The sequence below is a fragment of the Coregonus lavaretus genome (genome assembly GCF_964263955.1).
Source record: "Coregonus lavaretus genome assembly, chromosome: 14".
NCBI lineage: Eukaryota > Metazoa > Chordata > Actinopteri > Salmoniformes > Salmonidae > Coregonus > Coregonus lavaretus.
In genome coordinates, this window is record NC_140001.1 from 14432170 (window position 1) to 14452328 (window position 20159).

The 20159-nt window shown below is 42.6% G+C and overlaps 2 protein-coding genes across 3 annotated transcripts; one reads left to right on the forward strand and one right to left on the reverse strand.

Annotated features, from left to right (window-relative positions):
• Positions 1–1850: 1850 nt before the first annotated feature.
• Positions 1851–11234, reverse strand: LOC311141538 (glycolipid transfer protein-like; the record flags this gene model as incomplete). The annotated part of the gene is made up of 5 exons (XM_084176899.1): positions 1851–2033; positions 2288–2438; positions 2753–2886; positions 2983–3041; positions 11132–11234. The coding sequence occupies 5 exons, from the start codon at positions 11232–11234 to the stop codon at positions 1851–1853; spliced, it is 630 nt and encodes a 209-aa protein (XP_084033025.1).
• Positions 10788–20132, forward strand: tchp (trichoplein, keratin filament binding). Of its 2 annotated transcripts, none has more exons than XM_084176892.1 (13): positions 10788–10905; positions 15195–15400; positions 15686–15896; positions 16013–16069; positions 16467–16535; positions 16880–17053; positions 17586–17698; positions 17829–17895; positions 18003–18175; positions 18292–18373; positions 18483–18668; positions 18809–18952; positions 19814–20132. In XM_084176892.1, exons 2-13 carry the CDS (start codon positions 15201–15203, stop codon positions 19844–19846), a joined length of 1509 nt encoding a protein of 502 aa, XP_084033018.1. In that variant the 5' UTR covers positions 10788–10905; positions 15195–15200; the 3' UTR covers positions 19847–20132. The 2 variants fall into 2 exon arrangements, with proteins under 2 accessions (XP_084033018.1, XP_084033019.1); XM_084176893.1 differs by lacking the exon at positions 10788–10905 and adding an exon at positions 14848–14960.
• Positions 20133–20159: the final 27 nt, after the last annotated feature.

A 20159-nucleotide genomic window follows, 5' to 3' on the forward strand; every position in this document is an offset into this window, starting at 1 on the left:
ATAGGAATTCCTATAAGGCAGGGGCAAGGACATATTTTAAGACTACAGTATTTTCTTCAGAAATGACAAAGCATGTCAACGTGCAAATAAATCCACAGAACCATTATCTGGGGGCACCTGAGTCAGTATTAGAAAGTAATTTAGAAGTAAAACTGAGGAATACGAAGGAAAGACACAAGACAAGAACCAGAATGGAGCAAGATAAACACTCTACAATAAACCACAGCGGTGTGTTCATTAGGGCACACCGTAATATGTTTTGCAATGGAAAAGGAAAACAAGCATTTTTTTCCATTTGGTGCCTTATGAAAATCACTCAACTCAAGAAGCAGGCATGCTGTAAAGTTGCACTGTTAGACAAAGACAAGGCTAGTGAGAATTCACCCTCACCCCTGTGTCACTAGCAGAAGGCACAGTTAGGTTAACAATATTAGAGGGGCATATCTCTATACTCACATGGATTGATTCAGCCACTATAATTACACAAAATAAATCTGGTTTATTTTTCATATTGAACGCTAAATTATGATTGTGAGATTACATTTGTATGATTACATAAATGATGTAGAAATGTCACCATCTGGTGGATTGATTTAAATGTGACTTAACAAGTAATGGTTATAAAACATTTCCTTTTCAACACATTTTTTCCAACACTTAAAAATACTTATTTGAATCTTGAAAAGTTTGAATCTATGAAACTTTTAAAACGAATCATCCTCTGACTTGACAGTAGTCTCTGATTGTGAGATTTATCATTTATGTAATCATACAAATTTAGACTGAGGAATCACGTTGCTGTACCAATGGAATTAGATCTTAGGATGGGGACTTAACAAAAACAAATAACACATGAAAAAATGACAGTTTACTTTCCTAATGATACAGAGTTGCATTACCAAAGTCAAATAATTAAAAGATATAAAAGAAAAAAATATATTTTCAAGTAGATGCTTTCAATAAATTACATACCAGAAGAGTTAAAAATTGTATCAATACAAAATAACTATTTGTATAATATTATTCAGATATCATGAGAAAACACAAAGATAAATAACACATTTTTGGTTTTGATTATTAATTTACCACAATCCTCTAAACTTTCTCAAAGTGAATAGGTTACTGATGTGACTGCAAACAATTACCAAAATCTAATCCTCCAGTTCTACTGTTAGTAGTTTTAAAAGAGTACTGTACAGTACTTTAAAACTGGCAGCTATGTAGTCGTGTTTAATAAACTCAATGAAAATGTACCTACAAAACAGAATAATACCCAAGTGACCTGGGTAAGATATATATATATATATATATATATATATATATATAATTGTTTGGTGAAAAATAATAACAGTTCGGAAATGTTTACAGACTACTCAACAGTTCAGGTGAGCAGTTTTGTTCTATAAAATGGGGTCGTGTTCATTTGGGCAAGCAATGGCAGACATTTTATAACCTTTAGCAATGGGTCAGAAAACAAACATTTGCATTTCTTATTGGACAAGTCGAGGTAGTTCCTCCCTGTTTTCTTTCATTTTCTACCTAGTGACCACGACCCTGGTAACAATCAAACACAAATCACCATGTAAAGACTTGTGTCCTATTGAAAGCTATTCCCTGCAAGAAAGTTTGAGCCACAAAACAGTTGTCATAGAAACATACTGATTAAGAGCGGCAAGCAAAGGCACTCAAATGAGATCTTAAAAGAGCAGACTGGATGTGTGACAACACCGGATCACACACAAAACTCCCCCAGAAAGAAAACCATAGAGATCTCAATTATCACTGCTTGGAATTGTCCCAATGGGGGGGGGGGGCAGATCCTTAAGGAGATGGGGAGTTATCTGCCGTAGTCACACGGTGTAATCTAGCTCGGCATTCATCTTGGTGTACATCTCATAGATGGCATCATTAGTGGCAGTGAAGTTGACTAGAAATAGTCTGATTTTGTCCCGGCAGTCCTCTTCCTTGACTTCCTGCCCCTTGGACAGCGCCTTCAGGAAATCCACCTTGTAGGGCGCTGCGAACACAGCTGCCTACAGTGGAAGACATTCAAGTCACGTCAGTTCAAAAAGGCAGACTTGTCATAATCATAAACAAAGTTGACTTTTAGATCTAAGGGAGGTGACATCACTTGAACGATGGCCGCCACTGGCACAGCTAATTACCAAGTGATTTCAAATCGGCTAGACTATCACAGTTTCAGATAATGTGACAATAAACTGGCAATGGAGAAGCGGTGTAATCAAAGCAGTAACCTAAAGCAATCATGCTATGGTGAGACGCTTACCTTGAAGAGCTTCTGCACTAGCCAACCATGGTACTTCTTCAGGGCCAGCTCATAGGCTTTGGTGCAATTGACCCGGATGAGGTTGGGGTTGTTTTCGTCCTTCTCCCCATCCACCAGACTCTGCAGCAGGACCTGGATGAACCGGAGACCCCTGGTCAATGAAGAACAAGGAAACATACAAATCACATATCAGACAGTGGTACAGCTGCAGACAGACTCAACGGTAACACTTAAAGCCTTTCGGTAGATTGTTTTATTACCTGTTATAAGCAAGTATGAGGCTTTATAATGCCTTATAATAAGGATGATATAAATGTCCCTCCATTGAAATTGCAACTGAATCAAAATGTCTGGTACTTAATCAAGCTCATTATGAGATGCTAACGAGATGTTATAAGACAAGTCTTATAACGGCATCCTAAAGTGTTACCGACTCAAGCTCCAAAAATAAAACATTTGTCTGACCTCTTTAGCCACATAAGTGCCAGGGTGGCTCCCACTTTGGGCCAGTCTGCTCCATGCATCTCCTTCTCTACATCCAGGATTTGTTGAAGGGTCTTGAACCTGCTAGGGTTGCTGTCATAAACTGCCTTGATTTTCTAAACAGGGATAGTACAGTAATATAGATGTTTGTTTCTTTATGGCTCCAAGGTTACCAGTTTGCCCATATGAAGAAGTTGCTGTAGGCTACTTACTGTGATGTTCCCTGCAATGTCAGCTTTAACTGGAGCAAAAACAGTAGAGCCAAGGCAGTCTGTAGAGAGATTTAAAAATACCATGTTTGCCCATACTGTAAAAGTAACATTCTGCACAATTCACATGTCAGCTTTGTCTACATTCCCAAGAGAATACAAGAGAGAGGCGTTAGGGAGAAATACATAGAGAGAGAGGGGTTAGGGAGAAATAAACTCAGCAAAAAAAGAAATGTCCTCTCACTGTCAACTGCGTTTATTTTAAGCAAACTTAACATGTGTCAATATTTGTATGAACATAACAAGATTCAACAACTGAGACAAACTGAAGAAGTTCCACAGACATGTGACTAACAGAAATTGAATAATGTGTCCCTGAACAAAGGGGGTGGTCAAAATCAAAAGTAACAGTCAGAATCTGGTGTGGCCACCAGCTGCATTAAGTACTGCAGTGCATCTCCTCCTCATGGACTGCACCAGATTTGCCCGTTCTTGCTGTGAGATGTTACCCCACTCTTCCACCAAGGCACCTGCAAGTTCCTGGACATTTCTGTGGGGAATGGCCCTAGCCCTCACCCTCCGATCCAGCAGGTCCCAGACGTGCTCAATGGGATTGAGATCCGGGCTCTTCGCTGGCCATGGCAGAACACTGACATTCCTGTCTTGCAGGAAATCACGCACAGAACGAGCAGTATGGCTGGTGGCATTGTCATGTTGGAGGGTCATGTCAGGATGAGCCTGCAGGAAGGGTACCACATGAGGGAGGAGGATGTCTTCCCTGTAACGCATGGCGTTGAGATTGCCTGCAATGACAACAAGCTCAGTCCGATGATGCTGTGACACACCGCCCCAGACCATGACGGACCCTCCACCTCGATCCCACTCCTGAGTAGAGTACAGGCCTCTGTGTAACGCTCATTCTTCAACGATAAACCTGAATCTGACCATCACCCCTGGTGAGACAAAACCGCGACTCGTCAGTGAAGAGCACTTTTTGCAAGTCCTGTCTGGTCCAGCGACGGTGGGTTTGTGCCCATAGGCGACGTTGTTGCTGGTGAGGACCTGCCTTACAACAGGCCTACAAGCCCTCAGTCCAGCCTCTCTCAGCCTATTGCAGACAGTCTGAGCACTGGAGGGATTGTGCGTTCCTGGTGTAACTCGGGCAGTTGTTGTTGCCATCATGTACCTGTCCCGCAGGTGTGATGTTTGGATGTACCGATCCTGTGCAGGTGTTGTTACACGTCGTCTGCCACTGCGAGGACGATCAGCTGTCCGTCCTGTCTCCCTGTAGCGCTGTCTTAGGCGTCTCACAGTACGGACATTGCAATTTATTGCCCTGGCCACATCTGCAGTCCTCATGCCTCCTTGCAGCATGCCTAAGGCACGTTCACGCAGATGAGCAGGGACCCTGGGCATCTTTCTTTTGGTGTTTTTCAGAGTCAGTAGAAAGGCCTCTTTAGTGTCCTAAGTTTTCATAACTGTGACCTTAATTGCCTACCGTCTGTAAGCTGTTAGTGTCTTAACGACCGTTCCACAGGTGCATGTTCATTAATTGTTTATGGTTCATTGAACAAGCATGGGAAACAGTGTTTAAACCCTTTACAATGAAGATCTGTGAAGTTATTTGGATTTTTACGAATAATCTTTGAAATACAGGGAGAGAGAGTTTGAATATGTCAGGCAAAACTTACCCCCTGTAGTGTGGTGGTATTGGTCCTGTGAGATCTCTCCAAGGTACAAAAAGAGATGATTTTATGGATATACACTGAGTGTATATAAACATTCTTTCCATGACAGACTGACCAGTTGATTCCAGGTAAAAGCTATGATCCCTTATTGATGTCACTTGTTAAATCCACTTAAAATCAGTGTAGATTAAGAGGATGAGACAGGTTAAGAAGGATTTTTAAGCCTTGAGACATGGATTGTGTATGTGTGCCATTCAGAGGGTGAATGGGCAAGACAAAATATTTAAGTGCCTTTGAACGGGGCATGGTAGCAGGTGCCAGGCACACCAGTTTCCCATGTGTATCAAGAATGGTCCACCACCCAAAGGACATCCAGCCAACTTGACACAACTGTGGGAAGCATTGGAGTCAACATGGGCCAGGATCCCTTTGGAACGCTTTCAACACCTTGTAGAGTCCATGCCTCGACGAATTGAAGCTGTGCTGAGGGCAAAAGGGGGTGTAACTCAATATTAGGAAGGTGTTCCTAATGTTTTTTACACTCAGTGTATTTCCTTTTCCAGAGGCCTAGGGCCAATTTCCTTAGCTATGTGATAGAGTAGATTAGAAACATTGCATTTGGCGTGATAGTAGGACCTACTGAAAGGGAGAAAGACAGACAGCGAGAGGGGGCTACTTGCTGTAGCCTTAATGAGCCATGTCTATTGAGGATTTTGATTATAAAAAAGTATTTGTTTTATTGTCACATACACCAGATAGGTGCAGTGAAAAGTTTTGTTTTTTTACAGGGTCAACAATAGTAATACAGCGCCCCTGGAGCAAATTAGGATTAAGTGCCTTGCTCAAGGGCACAGACAGATTTTTCACCTTGTCGGCTCGGGTATTCAAACCAGCGACCTTTCGGTTACTGGCCCACCGCTCTAACGGATAGGCTACCTTCTGCGGTAACAATGGGCCCCAACAATGCAGCCTAATAAGTCTGTATGCTTTGTCATATATTTTTGAGAGCCATCCATGGGCAAAAACAGCTTTTTCTTTAGGCCTACAAGACACACATGATTTGGGACAAATAGTATATGAGCATTCTGAGCAGCATCCTGATCATGTCCTTGAATGCTTTTGAAATAAACTGGAAGGGTGACAGCAAACTCTTCTTGAACTTTAAAATCAATAAGATGCTAAATAATTCACTCTGCTCAGAGCATCTGACAGATTTCTGAAAGCATTACCGAGACTCATTAAACTTTCAATAGGTCCTACTATCACGCCAAATGCAATGGTTCTAATCTACTCTATCACATAGCTAAGGAAATTAGGCCCACCATTGGCCCTAGGCCTCTGCAACAGGAAAAGGAAATATACTTAGTGTAAAAAAACATTAGGAACATCTTCCTAATATTGAGTTGCACCCCCTTTTGCCCTGAGAACAGCCTCAATTCGTCGGGGCATGGACTACAAGGTGGCGAAAGCATTTCACAGGCCCATGTTGACTCCAATGCTTCACACAGTTGTCAAGTTGGTTGATGTCCTTTGGGTGGTGGACCATTCTTGATACACACGGGAAACTGATGAGTGAAAAACCCAGCAGCAATGCAGTTCTTGACACACTCAAACCAGCGCGCCTGGCACCTACTACCATACCCCGTTCAAAGGCACTTCAATCTTTTGTCTTGCCAATTCACCCTCTGAACGGCACACATACATAATCCATGTCTCAATTGTCTGAACACTTAAATTATTCTTTACCTGGTCTCCTCCCCTTCATGTACACTGATTGAAGTGGATTTAACAGGTGACATCAATAAGGGATCATAGCTTTCACCTGGTCAGTCTATGTCATGGAAAGAGCAGGTGTTCCTAATGTTTTGTACACTCAGTGTATATACATAACATCATCGGTCTCTTTGTACCTTGGAGAGATCTCAAACAGGACCAATACCACCACACTACAGGGGGAAAGATTTGCACTGTTTTTTCTTCATAGCAAGGTGTAGGCTAGTTACTGTATAGTAACCTCCATAAGCACATTCAGTTTAAAGACTTCCAATGATCCAACAATTTGTAAGAATGTATTTTGCTTAGAAATGGGAGAAACTCCCAAAATATAGGTGTGTCAAGCTTGTAGCGTCATACCCAAGAAGACTTGAGGCTGTAATCGCTGCCAAAGGTGCTTCAACAAAGTACTGAGTAAAGGGTCTGAATACTTACAGTGGGGAAAAAAAGTATTTAGTCAGCCACCAATTGTGCAAGTTCTCCCACTTAAAAAGATGAGAGAGGCCTGTAATTTTCATCATAGGTACACGTCAACTATGACAGACAAAATGAGAGAAAAAAAATCCAGAAAATCACATTGTAGGATTTTTTATGAATTTATTTGCAAATTATGGTGGAAAATAAGTATTTGGTCAATAACAAAAGTTTCTCAATACTTTGTTATATACCCTTTGTTGGCAATGACACAGGTCAAACGTTTTCTGTAAGTCTTCACAAGGTTTTCACACACTGTTGCTGGTATTTTGGCCCATTCCTCCATGCAGATCTCCTCTAGAGCAGTGATGTTTTGGGGCTGTCGCTGGGCAACACAGACTTTCAACTCCCTCCAAAGATTTTCTATGGGGTTGAGATCTGGAGACTGGCTAGGCCACTCCAGGACCTTGAAATGCTTCTTACGAAGCCACTACTTCGTTGCCCAGGCGGTGTGTTTGGGATCATTGTCATGCTGAAAGACCCAGCCACGTTTCATCTTCAATGCCCTTGCTGATGGAAGGAGGTTTTCACTCAAAATCTCACGATACATGGCCCCATTCATTCTTTCCTTTACACGAATCAGTCGTCCTGGTCCCTTTGCAGAAAAACAGCCCAAAGCATGATGTTTCCACCCCCATGCTTCACAGTAGGTATGGTGTTCTTTGGATGCAACTCAGCATTCTTTGTCCTCCAAACACGACGAGTTGAGTTTTTACCAAAAAGTTATATTTTGGTTTCATCTGACCATTGACATTCCCCCAATCCTCTTCTGGATCATCCAAATGCACTCTAGCAAACTTCAGACGGGCCTGGACATGTACTGGCTTAAGCAGGGGGACACGTCTGGCACTGCAGGATTTGAGTCCCTGGCGGCGTAGTGTGTTACTGAAGGTAGGCTTTGTTACTTTGGTCCCAGGTCTCTGCAGGTCATTCACTAGGTCCCCCCGTATGGTTCTGGGATTTTTGCTCACCGTTCTTGTGATCATTTTGACCCCACGGGGTGAGATCTTGCGTGGAGCCCCAGATCGAGGGAGATTATCAGTGGTCTTGTATGTCTTCCATTTCCTAATAATTGCTCCCACAGTTGATTTCTTCAAACCAAGCTGCTTACCTATTGCAGATTCAGTCTTCCCAGCCTGGTGCAGGTCTACAATTTTGTTTCTGGTGTCCTTTGACAGCTTTTTGGTCTTGGCCATAGTGGAGTTTGGAGTGTGACTGTTTGAGGTTGTGGACAGGTGTCTTTTATACTGATAACAAGTTCAAACAGGTGCCATTAATACAGGTAACGAGTGGAGGACAGAGGAGCCTCTTAAAGAAGAAGTTACAGGTCTGTGAGAGCCAGAAATCTTGCTTGTTTGTAGGTGACCAAATACTTATTTTCCACCATAATTTGCAAATAAATTCATAAAAAATCCTACAATGTGATTTTCTGGATTTATTTCTCTCATTTTGTCTGTCATAGTTGACGTGTACCTATGATGAAGATTACAGGCCTCTCTCATCTTTTTAAGTGGGAGAACTTGCACAATTGGTGGCTGACTAAATACTTTTTTTCCCCCACTGTATGTAAATGTTATATTTCTGTTTTATATTTTTTATACATTTGCAAAAAAATCGAAATGCCTGTTTTTGCTTGGTCATTATGGGGTATTGTGTGTAGATTGATGAGGGGGGGAACAATTTAATAAATTATAGAATAAGGCTGTAACGTAACAAAATGTGGAAAAAGTCAAGGGGTCTGAATAATTTCCAAAGGCACTGCACCTACATAATAGGGGGCTTGGCTAGGCCTGGCCAGTCATTTGGCGTAGACTAGTGGAGGACAGACATTCCAGCCACACATGGCTTAAAGTGAAGTACAACTGGGATCCGTTGTACTTCAGCCCCAGAAAATCACTTCTGACAAATTGCTGTCCATTGTGCTAGTGGTACCGATATCTTCTCTAGTTACAGATAAGCTCTATGTACCCTTCTCCATTCACCAAAGATGCCCATCTCTCAGTTTTTACCACATTCAATGCAAAACTTCTCTCTCACTTGCTTCCACATAACGGTTTTGTGCTTGTGCCATGTCCAAACGGTGGCTTTGGAAGGTCCAGACTATGTAATAAAAGCAGAAGTCATCAACTGTATTATCTTTTAATCATAGCATAATATGGAAATATAGAACTGAGTTAAGGGTGGTGGAAAAACAAAGATGAGATTTTAGGCCTATCCTCCAACAGCATTGAAATTCCAACATGATATGGGCTAGTCACAACTCAATATAGCAGTTATGCATAATTGATTTGTGACTGAGTATTACAACATTAAATAACACCAAATCCGTTACACCATAATAAAATAAAATAAATAGAAAACAAAAATTAATCATACAAAGACATATACTGTTTCTTGAGTTGAGGTCAAAAGGAACGTTGGCTAAGAAATGTTAGGGTCAGTTTAAAGAATGAGAACAAAATGGAAAGATATTAATATCAAAACAAAGGTTCTCAGGGGTTTCACATGGCTAATTCAATACAGTACCTTTGGTATATTAAAAACAGGATGAAGACACACAAAGATGCCCCAATGCACCACACAGCCAGTGAATAGCCAAAGGAAACTCAACACTGTACTAATCAATTTTCACAACTTCAAATCGAGGCCAGTTTATTAAATTAGGCATGCAAATGGTTTGTTGACTGCTTGATAAAGAGAAATACGATCCAAAAAAGATTGTCCCTTGTTTGGCCTCCCGAGTGGCGCAGCAGTCTAAGGAACTGCATCGCAGTGCTTGAGGCTTCACTACAGCCCCAGGTGCGGTCACAGCGGCCGTGACCAGGAGACCCATGAGGCGGCGCACAATTGGCCCAGCGTCGTCATGGTTAGGGTTTGGCCGGCCGGGATATCCTTGTCCCATCGCGCTCTACCGACTCGTGGCGGGCCGGGCGCCTGCAAACTGACTTCGGTCACCAGTTGCACGGTGTTTCCTCCGACACATTGGTGCGGCTGGCTTCCGGGTTAAGAAGCAGTGCGGCTTGGCAGGGTGGTGTTTCGGAGGATGCATGGCTCTCGACCTTCGCCTCTCCTGAGTCCATACCGGAGTTGCAGCGATGGGATAAGACTGTAACTACTAATTGGATATCACGAAAAGGGGGTAAAAATAATCAATACAAAATATAAAAAGATTGTCCCTTGAGGCAGTTAATTGCTTGGGATTGACAGAGGTGTTTTGACAGATCACTACTCACATTCTGAAACCCCACAGGAAAATCAGACTACTGATGAATGAAACTAATGAAAGTCCCTTTTCTGGATACAGGAATCCCTCTTCGGACTCCTAGTATTGTCAGGTCAATGAAATGTTGATAACACTACCCTTGCATGCATTCAAAATATTCAGAGAACAGCAAGTAGCCTACTGACAAATGTATTGCCAAACACATAATCTGATTATTCGGTCTTCAACCATGATGGGCTGTAGCAAATGGTGTGTTACTTTGTTGAAATAAATGCAACCGTGTAACGGGCAATATATTGTTTGTTGCAACAAATTAGAGAGGAATTTGGGTGGTGGTCTATGCATAGGCTGTGGCTAGCCCAATATTGGACTAAAGGAGCCTAACATTACTCCTTAGTCCAAGGACCTTACATGTTCTGTTTAGAGGCGAATTGGCTCTAAGCCAAAACAGCCAAATACTCCATATAAACGTGAATCGATTCTCAATTGCGGTATGGTTCTAGAAACATAAATAAATCCCTCTTTCATATCACATCAAAATAATTACACAAATGCAAAATACACAACTACTGTAAATGGTTTTAACCGGTTTTAACACAGCCAACAGCATTTTTCAGTGACAACACCTTTGTGGCTTCTGTCTTCCGTTTACACACAGGTGTTCGGATACTCAGATAACTAATTAGCACAGGTATTCCACTCTTTCTTCGGTAAACAAGCGCTGTAACATTGAGATATGGCGGTGTGGGAACCCTAAACTTATAAAAGGTGTGTATCAATTTAACCTTTTTTTATTATTATTATTTCTCGCCGATATTAAAGATACGGTCAATGTTCAACCAATGTGTGTTAACCGAGTGCCGCGTGGCTCTTAACAAAACACCCCCTACAGAAGACGCCTTGGTCCAATGACTCTTGTGTAATGTAATGGCACCGAGTCATGATCAAGGGCTAGAATGTAACAAGCTAAAATCAGAGTTTGCAAACTACTTACCAAAGAATGGCGGAAGATATGACACCGACTCCAAGAATGATCTAGTGTCCACTTGTTTATCGTCTGGAAGCTGTTTAAATGGGTGCTCCATAAGAACAGCCATGGTCAACACTATAGGCTACACAAACCCTCTGACAACAACAGCGACTAGTGAAGTGATTTGTAAAACCCGGATCTGTCACCAGCGTGAGCTCTTGAGCATTTCCCAACACTGGTCTGAAAACTGCCTGGAAAGCACAGCAGCTGACCAGCGGTGCATTCAGTATGGCAGAACGGTGGGCAACGTTGAATTGAACGGACACGGTACTGCATGGGCGTAGGCCCATTCATTCCGCCAATTCTGTTGCAAAACGTTTCATAAACAGAAGCAAATGAAACGGTGAGGGACCTACCTGAATTGGTCTTATATAAACTCTAGTTTTTCTTTGTTTGCTTCCGTTTGGTTCTTAAATAGTAAATGGTTTCCTTAATGAATTCACCCCAGCTGATGACCAGTTTAAAAACATTGCAATTATAGTATAGTACGCTGCACGAGTTTTGCGATTTGAAATGGTCACACAGATATTGATCAGGCCACAGCTTGCCACACCCACTAAACGGGAGCAAACGTACCTGGGGTATATTCATTAGTCGGATTCCGTTGCAAAACGTTTTGTCTGTTGCACCCCACGCTGAATGCCCATTTCAACAGGTGGGTATCAGTGCACCAATCATGTGACAGAGGCGGGACAAAACACTACATGGCATTTTTCACAGATCTAAGGCTTTCACAGGCTAATCTGACAGCACTTTATATAAACACAACATTTCAAACGTGTACATTAACTGTTCTAATAATTGTGGTCCTCTGTAGCTCAGCTGGTAGAGCACGGCACTTGTAACGCCAGGATAGTGGGTTCGATCCCCAGGACCACCCATACACACACACAAAACAAAATGTATGCACGCATGACTGTAAGTCGCTTTGGATAAAAGCGTCTGCTAAATGGCATATTATTAAAGGCTGCCTTTTTAATTGCTGAATTGGTCAGATGGTTGGGTACTATCTCCCAAGAAAGCTTTAGTGAGGGTCACCCCCGGTGGTTGCTGCATTGGTGTCAGAAGATGGTTGACGCTCGCTCTTGTGGCCATCGAAAGGGACTTGTGAAAGTGAAGTACAGGGATACCTGCAACTGTCTAGCAATCAACAATACAATTAGGATAAAATTAGGATACTATAATCAAATTGAACTCATAGTGCACAATCTGTGCTCTCTGTGACTTTTCATAGAGAAAGGAAGATAAAACCTTGTAGGCTACTTCTGGTAAATGTTCTTCTAAATCCTTGATTTAGCAGATACAGATGACAAAGGCCTACGATGATATGGTCACCATTAAAGATTTAGCCATGTATAAATAATTTCAGACAATGATGTGTCTCCACTTTAGGCCCAGGCCTGCTCCTGATGCCCTTCTTTATGCAATGAGGAATCACAACCAGGTGACAGTGGGCCAAGAAAGGATTTGCATACTGCAGTAAATGTACTGTGGCATGTTCGGATGGGTTGCCCCAGCCGTGACTTGAACCCAGGTCACTGCTACTGTCAGTCCAACACCATACCTGTTGTACTCATAAGTGTATACACTGCCTGCCCTTGTCTTCAGAAAGATTGTCCCGTCCCACATTTCACTCTAACTTTAAGTCCTTTGATCGTGCTCCTACGTTGGGATATGCTGTCGAAGACTACCCCTGTACATTTCTCCCACTGAACCCTTTTAACTTGTTCTCGATGGCTGCAACCGAGGTTCATCCCTCTTCTGACACCAATGTAGGGAAGTCAGAGGGTTTATTCTAGGGTTGGGCGGTATACATATTTTCATACCATCGTTGCACACAAGGGGCGCTATTTCTTTTTAAAAAATACAATGTTTTTTTACGGTATTGAAAATCATACCATCAGTATGTCTAAATACCCCGGTATGCAGTGGAGGCTGCTGAGGGGAGGACGGCTCATAATAATGGCTGGAATGTAGTCAATGGAATGGTATCATGTGGTCCTCTGTAGCTCAGCTGGTAGAGCACGGCGCTTGCAACGCCAATGTAGTGGGTTCGATCCCCAGGACCACCCATACACAAAAATGTATGCACGCATGACTGTAAGTCGCTTTGGATAAAAGCGTCTGCTAAATGGCATATTATATTATTATATTATTGTATCAAACACATCAAACATGGTTTCCATGTGGTGGATGCCATTCCATTGACTCCATTCCAGACATTATTATGAGCCGTCCTCGTCTCAGCAGCATCCACTGCTTATAGGTATATATGGTATATCGCCCAAGCCTAGTTTATTACCTTCAAATAAGGTATGAATTTGTTAGACCATTCCTGCCGAACAAGCAAACTATTAGGCTACAGCAGTTCTAATGGTTTCAATGTTATGTTCTCAATGGTAAAAGTCCCAAACATACACTGTGTATAGTGTTTTGCAAGGGTAATGGTATTGGGCTGGGTTGGGTTTAATGGTAAATGTTACTAATCACACTACATATAGAGATGTTTTCTAATAATTGTATTGAAAAATACACTACTGCCATGCAATGGTTTATAATTGTATTATTTTATTAGGGTTGTCACAACATTTTTGTCACTAGCCCATTTCTCCATCAAAGTTTTGGGCTATTAGGAAAAGTCTTCATATGAGAATTGCACCATATGGATAGCCCTCTGAGAGCTGCCAATTGTTGGACTATTCAAGGAGAGTTGGGTTGAAGCATTAGGTTGCTAAGAGAAGGACAAACTGAATTGCTTTCATGGAGGACTGGCTTGACTACACAATTGACCACACAATTTATTTTCATCATGAGCAAAAGCTATTGGTTTCCACCCAAAGTTGCAAAGAAAATGTTGTGATCCATTTAATAAACACAAGAGACCAGCAACATGGATAAAATGATGTGGTGCCAGTAGCAGGAACAGGGGCATCTAGTGGGAAAAACCTGGTACTTTCACACTCATTTATGGTAAATAATGCAAGCAACTTCAATGGCTCATTTATCTAAACAGGGGGGGAAAAACCATCACCAGATTCACACGGAATACATTACAAAGGATGAAGAAGCAATACTCCAAACCGCATCTTTATACTCCTTGTCAAACATAGAGAACTGATACTGGTTGTTGGGGTGGGATTGGCATGGTGTGTGGGGGATCCGTGGGTGGCTTTTGACAATTTTATTGGATTCCTTATGTCTTACTCATTGTTAGGAAGAATTATGGTCCAAATCGGACATACTATATTTATTGAAGATTATATGAATCCTATAAAATTTAAAAATGGCCAATTTGGGTTCAATTAGCTTAATTTCTCAGAGATCTAATTAAATTTCAACAAAATAATGTTTCAGGAATGCTAATATTGTCTGTTTCTAACTACAGAAACGATTTCAGAACAATCTGAGATGGTGGGTGTCGAAATCCTCTTTCTTGTGCTTTTTGAGGAGGAATGACTCACCCATCACCTCACCAATCAATCAATCAGCAAATTAACACATTTCAGTGGTTGGCAAAAATTCTATACACCCAGCTTGTCTAAAGCAAAAAAGTGGCATTCAAAACATGGACCTGGGTCATGGTGCTGCTTGTATACTTGGCATACATTCATCAATCGCCAATCATTACAACGCCCTACTCGTCGCGCTGTTTGACCCTTGTGAATATCTGTAGTGTAACTAGGAAGTGAATTGGTTACTAAGCGAAACGGGAAGAGAAAGAAATCCAAGGATTTTCTACAGCCGCAAACTAACATAACTTTGAAATTATAGTTTGGAGCGGGAACGTTGACTGGTAAGCAATTTGATGCAAAAAGTATTTTTGTAAAGACAAATGTCGATTAGCACTTTACGCTAGCTAACGTTTGTTAGGACTTTACTGGTGGCGTCATCATAGTTTGAATCTAGCTAGCTACGTTATCCACTGTAGCTAGCTGTAGCTAGTAACGGCTTTGTCCATTTCGATTGTCTAACAGAAACAGTTTTGTCAGTTTCTAAATAGCTAACTGAATATAGTTTTTCCGTCTAGATCTATATGGCTCTACCAACCCTCTCTGCCCACTGGCCGAGTCGAGTTCGTTCTCTGGAAAGCCAGATGGTGCGGCACTGCCGGCAGCGGGAACAGGAGGCACGGTGGCGGCAGCAATGGGAGATGCACTCGAAATACTACAGACAACAGAACGTTGTAAGCAGTAAGCAGGCACACTGGAGTTCTCGTCAATCATACCAGCAGAGGTAGGCCTAATTCACAAGGGCTGTATTGTTCTTCCACTGTTTTGTTTGTACTTCGGAAATTGATCATTGACTGAGATACTATGATGGGAACTAGGATATGTTATAACTAATTTCATGCTTTAAAAATGTGCTGATTCTCCAGTCCTAAATAGTATTGATCCAACTTTTCTTGTAGTTGCAACAGTTCATCAATGATAACATAACACATCAGTAGATCAAATGGATGATACTTGAAAACCATTATCACTAGTTAATGGTGTATCTCCTTTCTCTCCCATTCATCAGTATGTCAGCATACCACAAAGAGAGACTGAAAGAGGAGCAGGTGGTGAGTCTGGAGCAGCGCAGGGAGCGTCTCAGAACCCTGCTCCAGGAGGAGCGGGACCAGCTTGAGGCTGAGTTACGGGATGTTGTCCCTGACAGGAGCACACTGACTAGGCAACTGGTGGACAAGACCGAAGACCTCCGCTCAGCCCGAGAGGAACGAAGGAAGAAGGTATAGAGGCATTAACCTCATCCGGTTTATTCCTCAAATACACATAAGATACACAAGCACTGAGCTGGCAGAATGCATTACCATTGATTTTGTTGTTTTACTATTCTACCACACAGCTAGCAGAAGAGCTGTTGAAGGAGCACTGGAAGAAAAACAACCCTGAGTTGCGGAAGGTTAGTGGCCGATTGTATCTGTCTTTTAATGAGAACTGGAGGTTTAGGGATGCCATGTATAACCCTTGACAGTTCGTCTCAACAATTAGTGTTTCTTATTGGACAAGTCCTCCCTGTTTCAGTCCATTTGGTGCCTACTGAACACAACACTGGTGACGAAGTGCTGTCTGGTACATTTGAAGAGACCTGACACAGTTTTTTTGTCAAGAAGTAGACTTGATCTGGAAACCAATAGGGCTTGTGATGCAATTGTTCCATGTCTTTCTGTGAACCTGACTCCTGGATTGAGCTCAGAGTCTAAAATAAACCCCACGTTATCCCTTCCCTTTAAGGTCAGGTTTATGTGTCAATGTCTCGTCTGTGTATCGAATCCTGATTGAACTGTTTGTGTCTACAGGTCGAGTCAACCTTACATAAAGATCATGTGGTGAGCCAATGGCAGACACAGACCTTGGAGAAAAAACAGGTATGCACTCTATGCTACAGCCAGTACTACCTTTCTGCCACAGGGTTTAGTTCACTTCTCAGTTAGTGCGCTTTAACTCAGAATTGAGTATTTCATTTCAAGATGGCTATTAGTATTTAAAGAGCATTCTTGAATCTGTGAGTACAGTATTTTATTACTGAAATAAAGTCGTGTTAGACTACTCTTTTCTCAGAGTGCAAAATAAGACCTTCCTTAAATGTGTGGATATCCACAATGCTTTTTAAAAATAAGACAAATAGTGTAGACATATCTTAAACTGATTCTCTATCATAGAAAGACAATGACGTATTAATCCAAAGTAATCCCTGCATTGAAACCTGCAGCACGAAGAGGCAGCCGAAGAGGAGAAGAGGCGCTTTGAGAACGAATACGAGAGGAGTCGACGGGAGGCGCTTGGGAGGATGAAGCAGGCGGAGGAGAGAAGAAGAGCAGAGGACAGGGAGAGAGCCGAGGAGCTCCGCAAACAGATGGAAGAGCTCAAGCTCCGGGAGGAAGAGGTAAGCAAGCAGCTGTCGTTCAGTCTCCGGACACTAGTTCTGCAGAGGAAGATAACGGTACTGTTACAAACCAGAAGAAGAAGCACCATACACAGTGTAGTGCACTGAGTAAAGCAAGACTATGGAGACCAGTCAGATGACATATTAATAATAATTTATTGTGTCCGTTTCAGAAAATGTGTCTTGCATCTCATCTCAAACTCAACAGCACATCATCACCACATATACTGCATAAATACATACAATATAAATCATAAGCAAAATTACAACAACAAAAACAACACACGTATACAGTCCATGGGGTAAGCAACATTTCATACATTTCAGATTCATGGGGTGGTGGGCAGTTATTTGTTTAATTGTCTGATACTGGTGGGGACAAATTATTTCTGGTCTCTGGCGATTTTGTGTACATGAGATCTGTATCGGCAGCCTGTTGGTAAGACCTGGTCACCCTGCATAAGCCTAATTTGGAATTGCACTGTAAACGCTGGTAGTGTGACTGAGCCCCTTTGCTATCTCTGTTTTTCAGGCCAGGCATCTGAAGAAGGAGCAGGAGGCCCTGCTGTCCCAGCGCTGGGAGGTGGAGAAGCTGGAGGAGGAGAGAAGGAAGGTGGAGGAGTGCCACAAGAAATCTGAAATGGGGTAAGTGACTCTCCCATTGGAAGAGTTCAGTGAAGGATGATAACTATAAATAAACCAGCTAGACTGAAAAACTGCCTCAAGGCCAGTAGTAGTTGTTCTTGTGGTTTGATCGAATAGTTTCCTTACTCAGGCGATTCTTGACCCGCCAGTACCGCGCCCAACTGAAGAGGAGAGCCCAGCAGGTGCAGGAGGAGCTGGTATGTCTGCTTGTTTTTTTAATTGCTCAGCTGCATGTGAATTGACACGATGAGATCATCTCCCTTCACCAGTGACCACTGCTTGTAATGCCTGTGTCGTCCACCAGGAGGCGGATCGCAGGATTCTGGCAGCCCTGCTTGAGGGAGAGCAGGAGGACCAGCGTCTGGAAAGCGTTCGGCGGGAGAGGGCAGTGGCGGATGCCGCCTGGATGAAGCATGTCATCGAGGAGCAGCTCCAGCTAGAGAGGGAGAGGGAGGCAGAGTTTGACGTCCTGTACCGGTCAGTAGAACCACTCTTATTATGACTTCCCCCTGCCAGTCTAGGTCTGACTATGGGGTGGAGATCTACGTTTTGTATTGCAAAATTAAATGAATGGTCTTGTCCTGTCCTGTCAGGGAGGAGGCCCAGCGTGTTTGGGAGAAGCGGGAGGCGGAGTGGGAGAAGGAGAGGAGAGCCAGGGAGAGGCTCATGCAGGAGGTGAGTGGGCCTAGGACATGAGCAACACACCAAGGAGTGCCAAGCCTGCATCTTTGTATCTACAGAAGACTAGAGAATCCAAGTGTCTCTCTCCTTTTCTCCCTGGAAGGTTCTGGCAGGGAGACAGCAGCAGCTGGAGGTCAAGATGCAGGAGAACCTTCAGGCTCAGGAGGAGTCTCTGAGGAGGCGCGAGGAGCTGATCGAAGAGCTGGAGCTGGAGCGGCAGACCAGACGCCAAGAGAGGGAGGAGGATGAGGGTCACAGGACGGCTCGGATGCAGGAGATCAATGCACAGGTTGGCTGGGGCCTTCAAACTCCAATTCTAAAAGGATGAATGAAAGGCTGTGAACAGCCTTTGTTGACCTGGGTCAGGTGTTGACCTGGGTTAGATGATGGAGCCGTCTGATGTGGCTCATTGTTGGCTCTCCCCTGCAGGTGGAGCAGCGGCGTCGGGAGCAGTGGGAGGAGCAGCGACAGAGGGAGCAGATGGAGGAGGAGGAGAGGGAGGCCTTGAGGCTGCAGGAGGAGGAGCTGAGGCTGGAGACCCATAGGATGGTCCAGCAGGGCTACCAGAACAAGGTACTGAACCACGGTCCTGTTCATTTGGGCACACAATGTCAACATATTTACCTGGCAGCTATAGAGACAACAATCCATTTGGCAAATATACTGAACAAAAAAAAAACTGCAACAATTTCAAAGATTTTACTGAGTTACAGTTCATATAAGGAAATCAGTCAATTGAAATACATTCTTTAGGCCCTAATCTATGGATTTCACATGACTGGGAATACAGATATTAATCTGTTGGTCACAGATACAGTACATAAAAAAAAAAAGATAGGGTTGTGGATCAGAAAACCAGTCAGTATCTGGTGTGACCACCATTTGCCTGATGCAGCGCAAACATCTCCTTCGCATAGAGTTGATCAAGCTGTTGATTGTGGCTTGTGGAATGTTGTCATTAAATTAACATGAAATCCTCTGGCAACAGCTCTGGTGGACATTCCTGCAGTCAGCATGACAATTGCATGCTCCCTTAACTTGAGACATCTGTGGCATTGTGTTGTGACAAACCACATTTTTTAGTGGCAGCACCAGTGTAAATATCATGCTGTTTAACCAGCTTCTTGATATGCAACACCTGTCAGGTGGATGGATTATCTTGGCAAAGGAGAAATGCTCACTAACAGGGATTTAAACAAATGTGTGCCCCAAATTGTAGAGAAATAAGCGTTTTGTGCATATGGAACATTTCTGCTATTTTATTTCAGCTCATGAAACATGGGACCAAGACTTTACATGTTGCATTTATATTTTTGTTCAGTGTATAAGTCTATTGCGGCCGATTTGGATTGATATTTCTTACCATGTTTGCTCTTAATTGCTAAAGCACTTGATTCATTTGTCCCATGTTCATACTCAGTCTTCCTCTAATAGATTCGTAGCAGACCCCGATCAGCCTGGACATGATGATCCTGTGAGGCCAAAAGACACTGCACAATCATATGTTTTTATACACATTTGTACAAAGAGTTAATCTTAAATACATCTCAAGTTTAAAATTGATCAAGTATTCCAATACCATGCTCATCAGTTGCAGAAAGTGGTGGTTGTAGAGTTTGTTCCAAAATGGTGTGAGGGATAGCGTTACAATCTTGGGGCTGTTTTATGTTTCTTATATTTTTAGGATTCTTCGAATTGTGACTTTTTTCATTAAAATAAATCACTGTTCCTTTCTTTGCACATTTCTCTGCACTCATGGACGAAGCACAACATCACACAA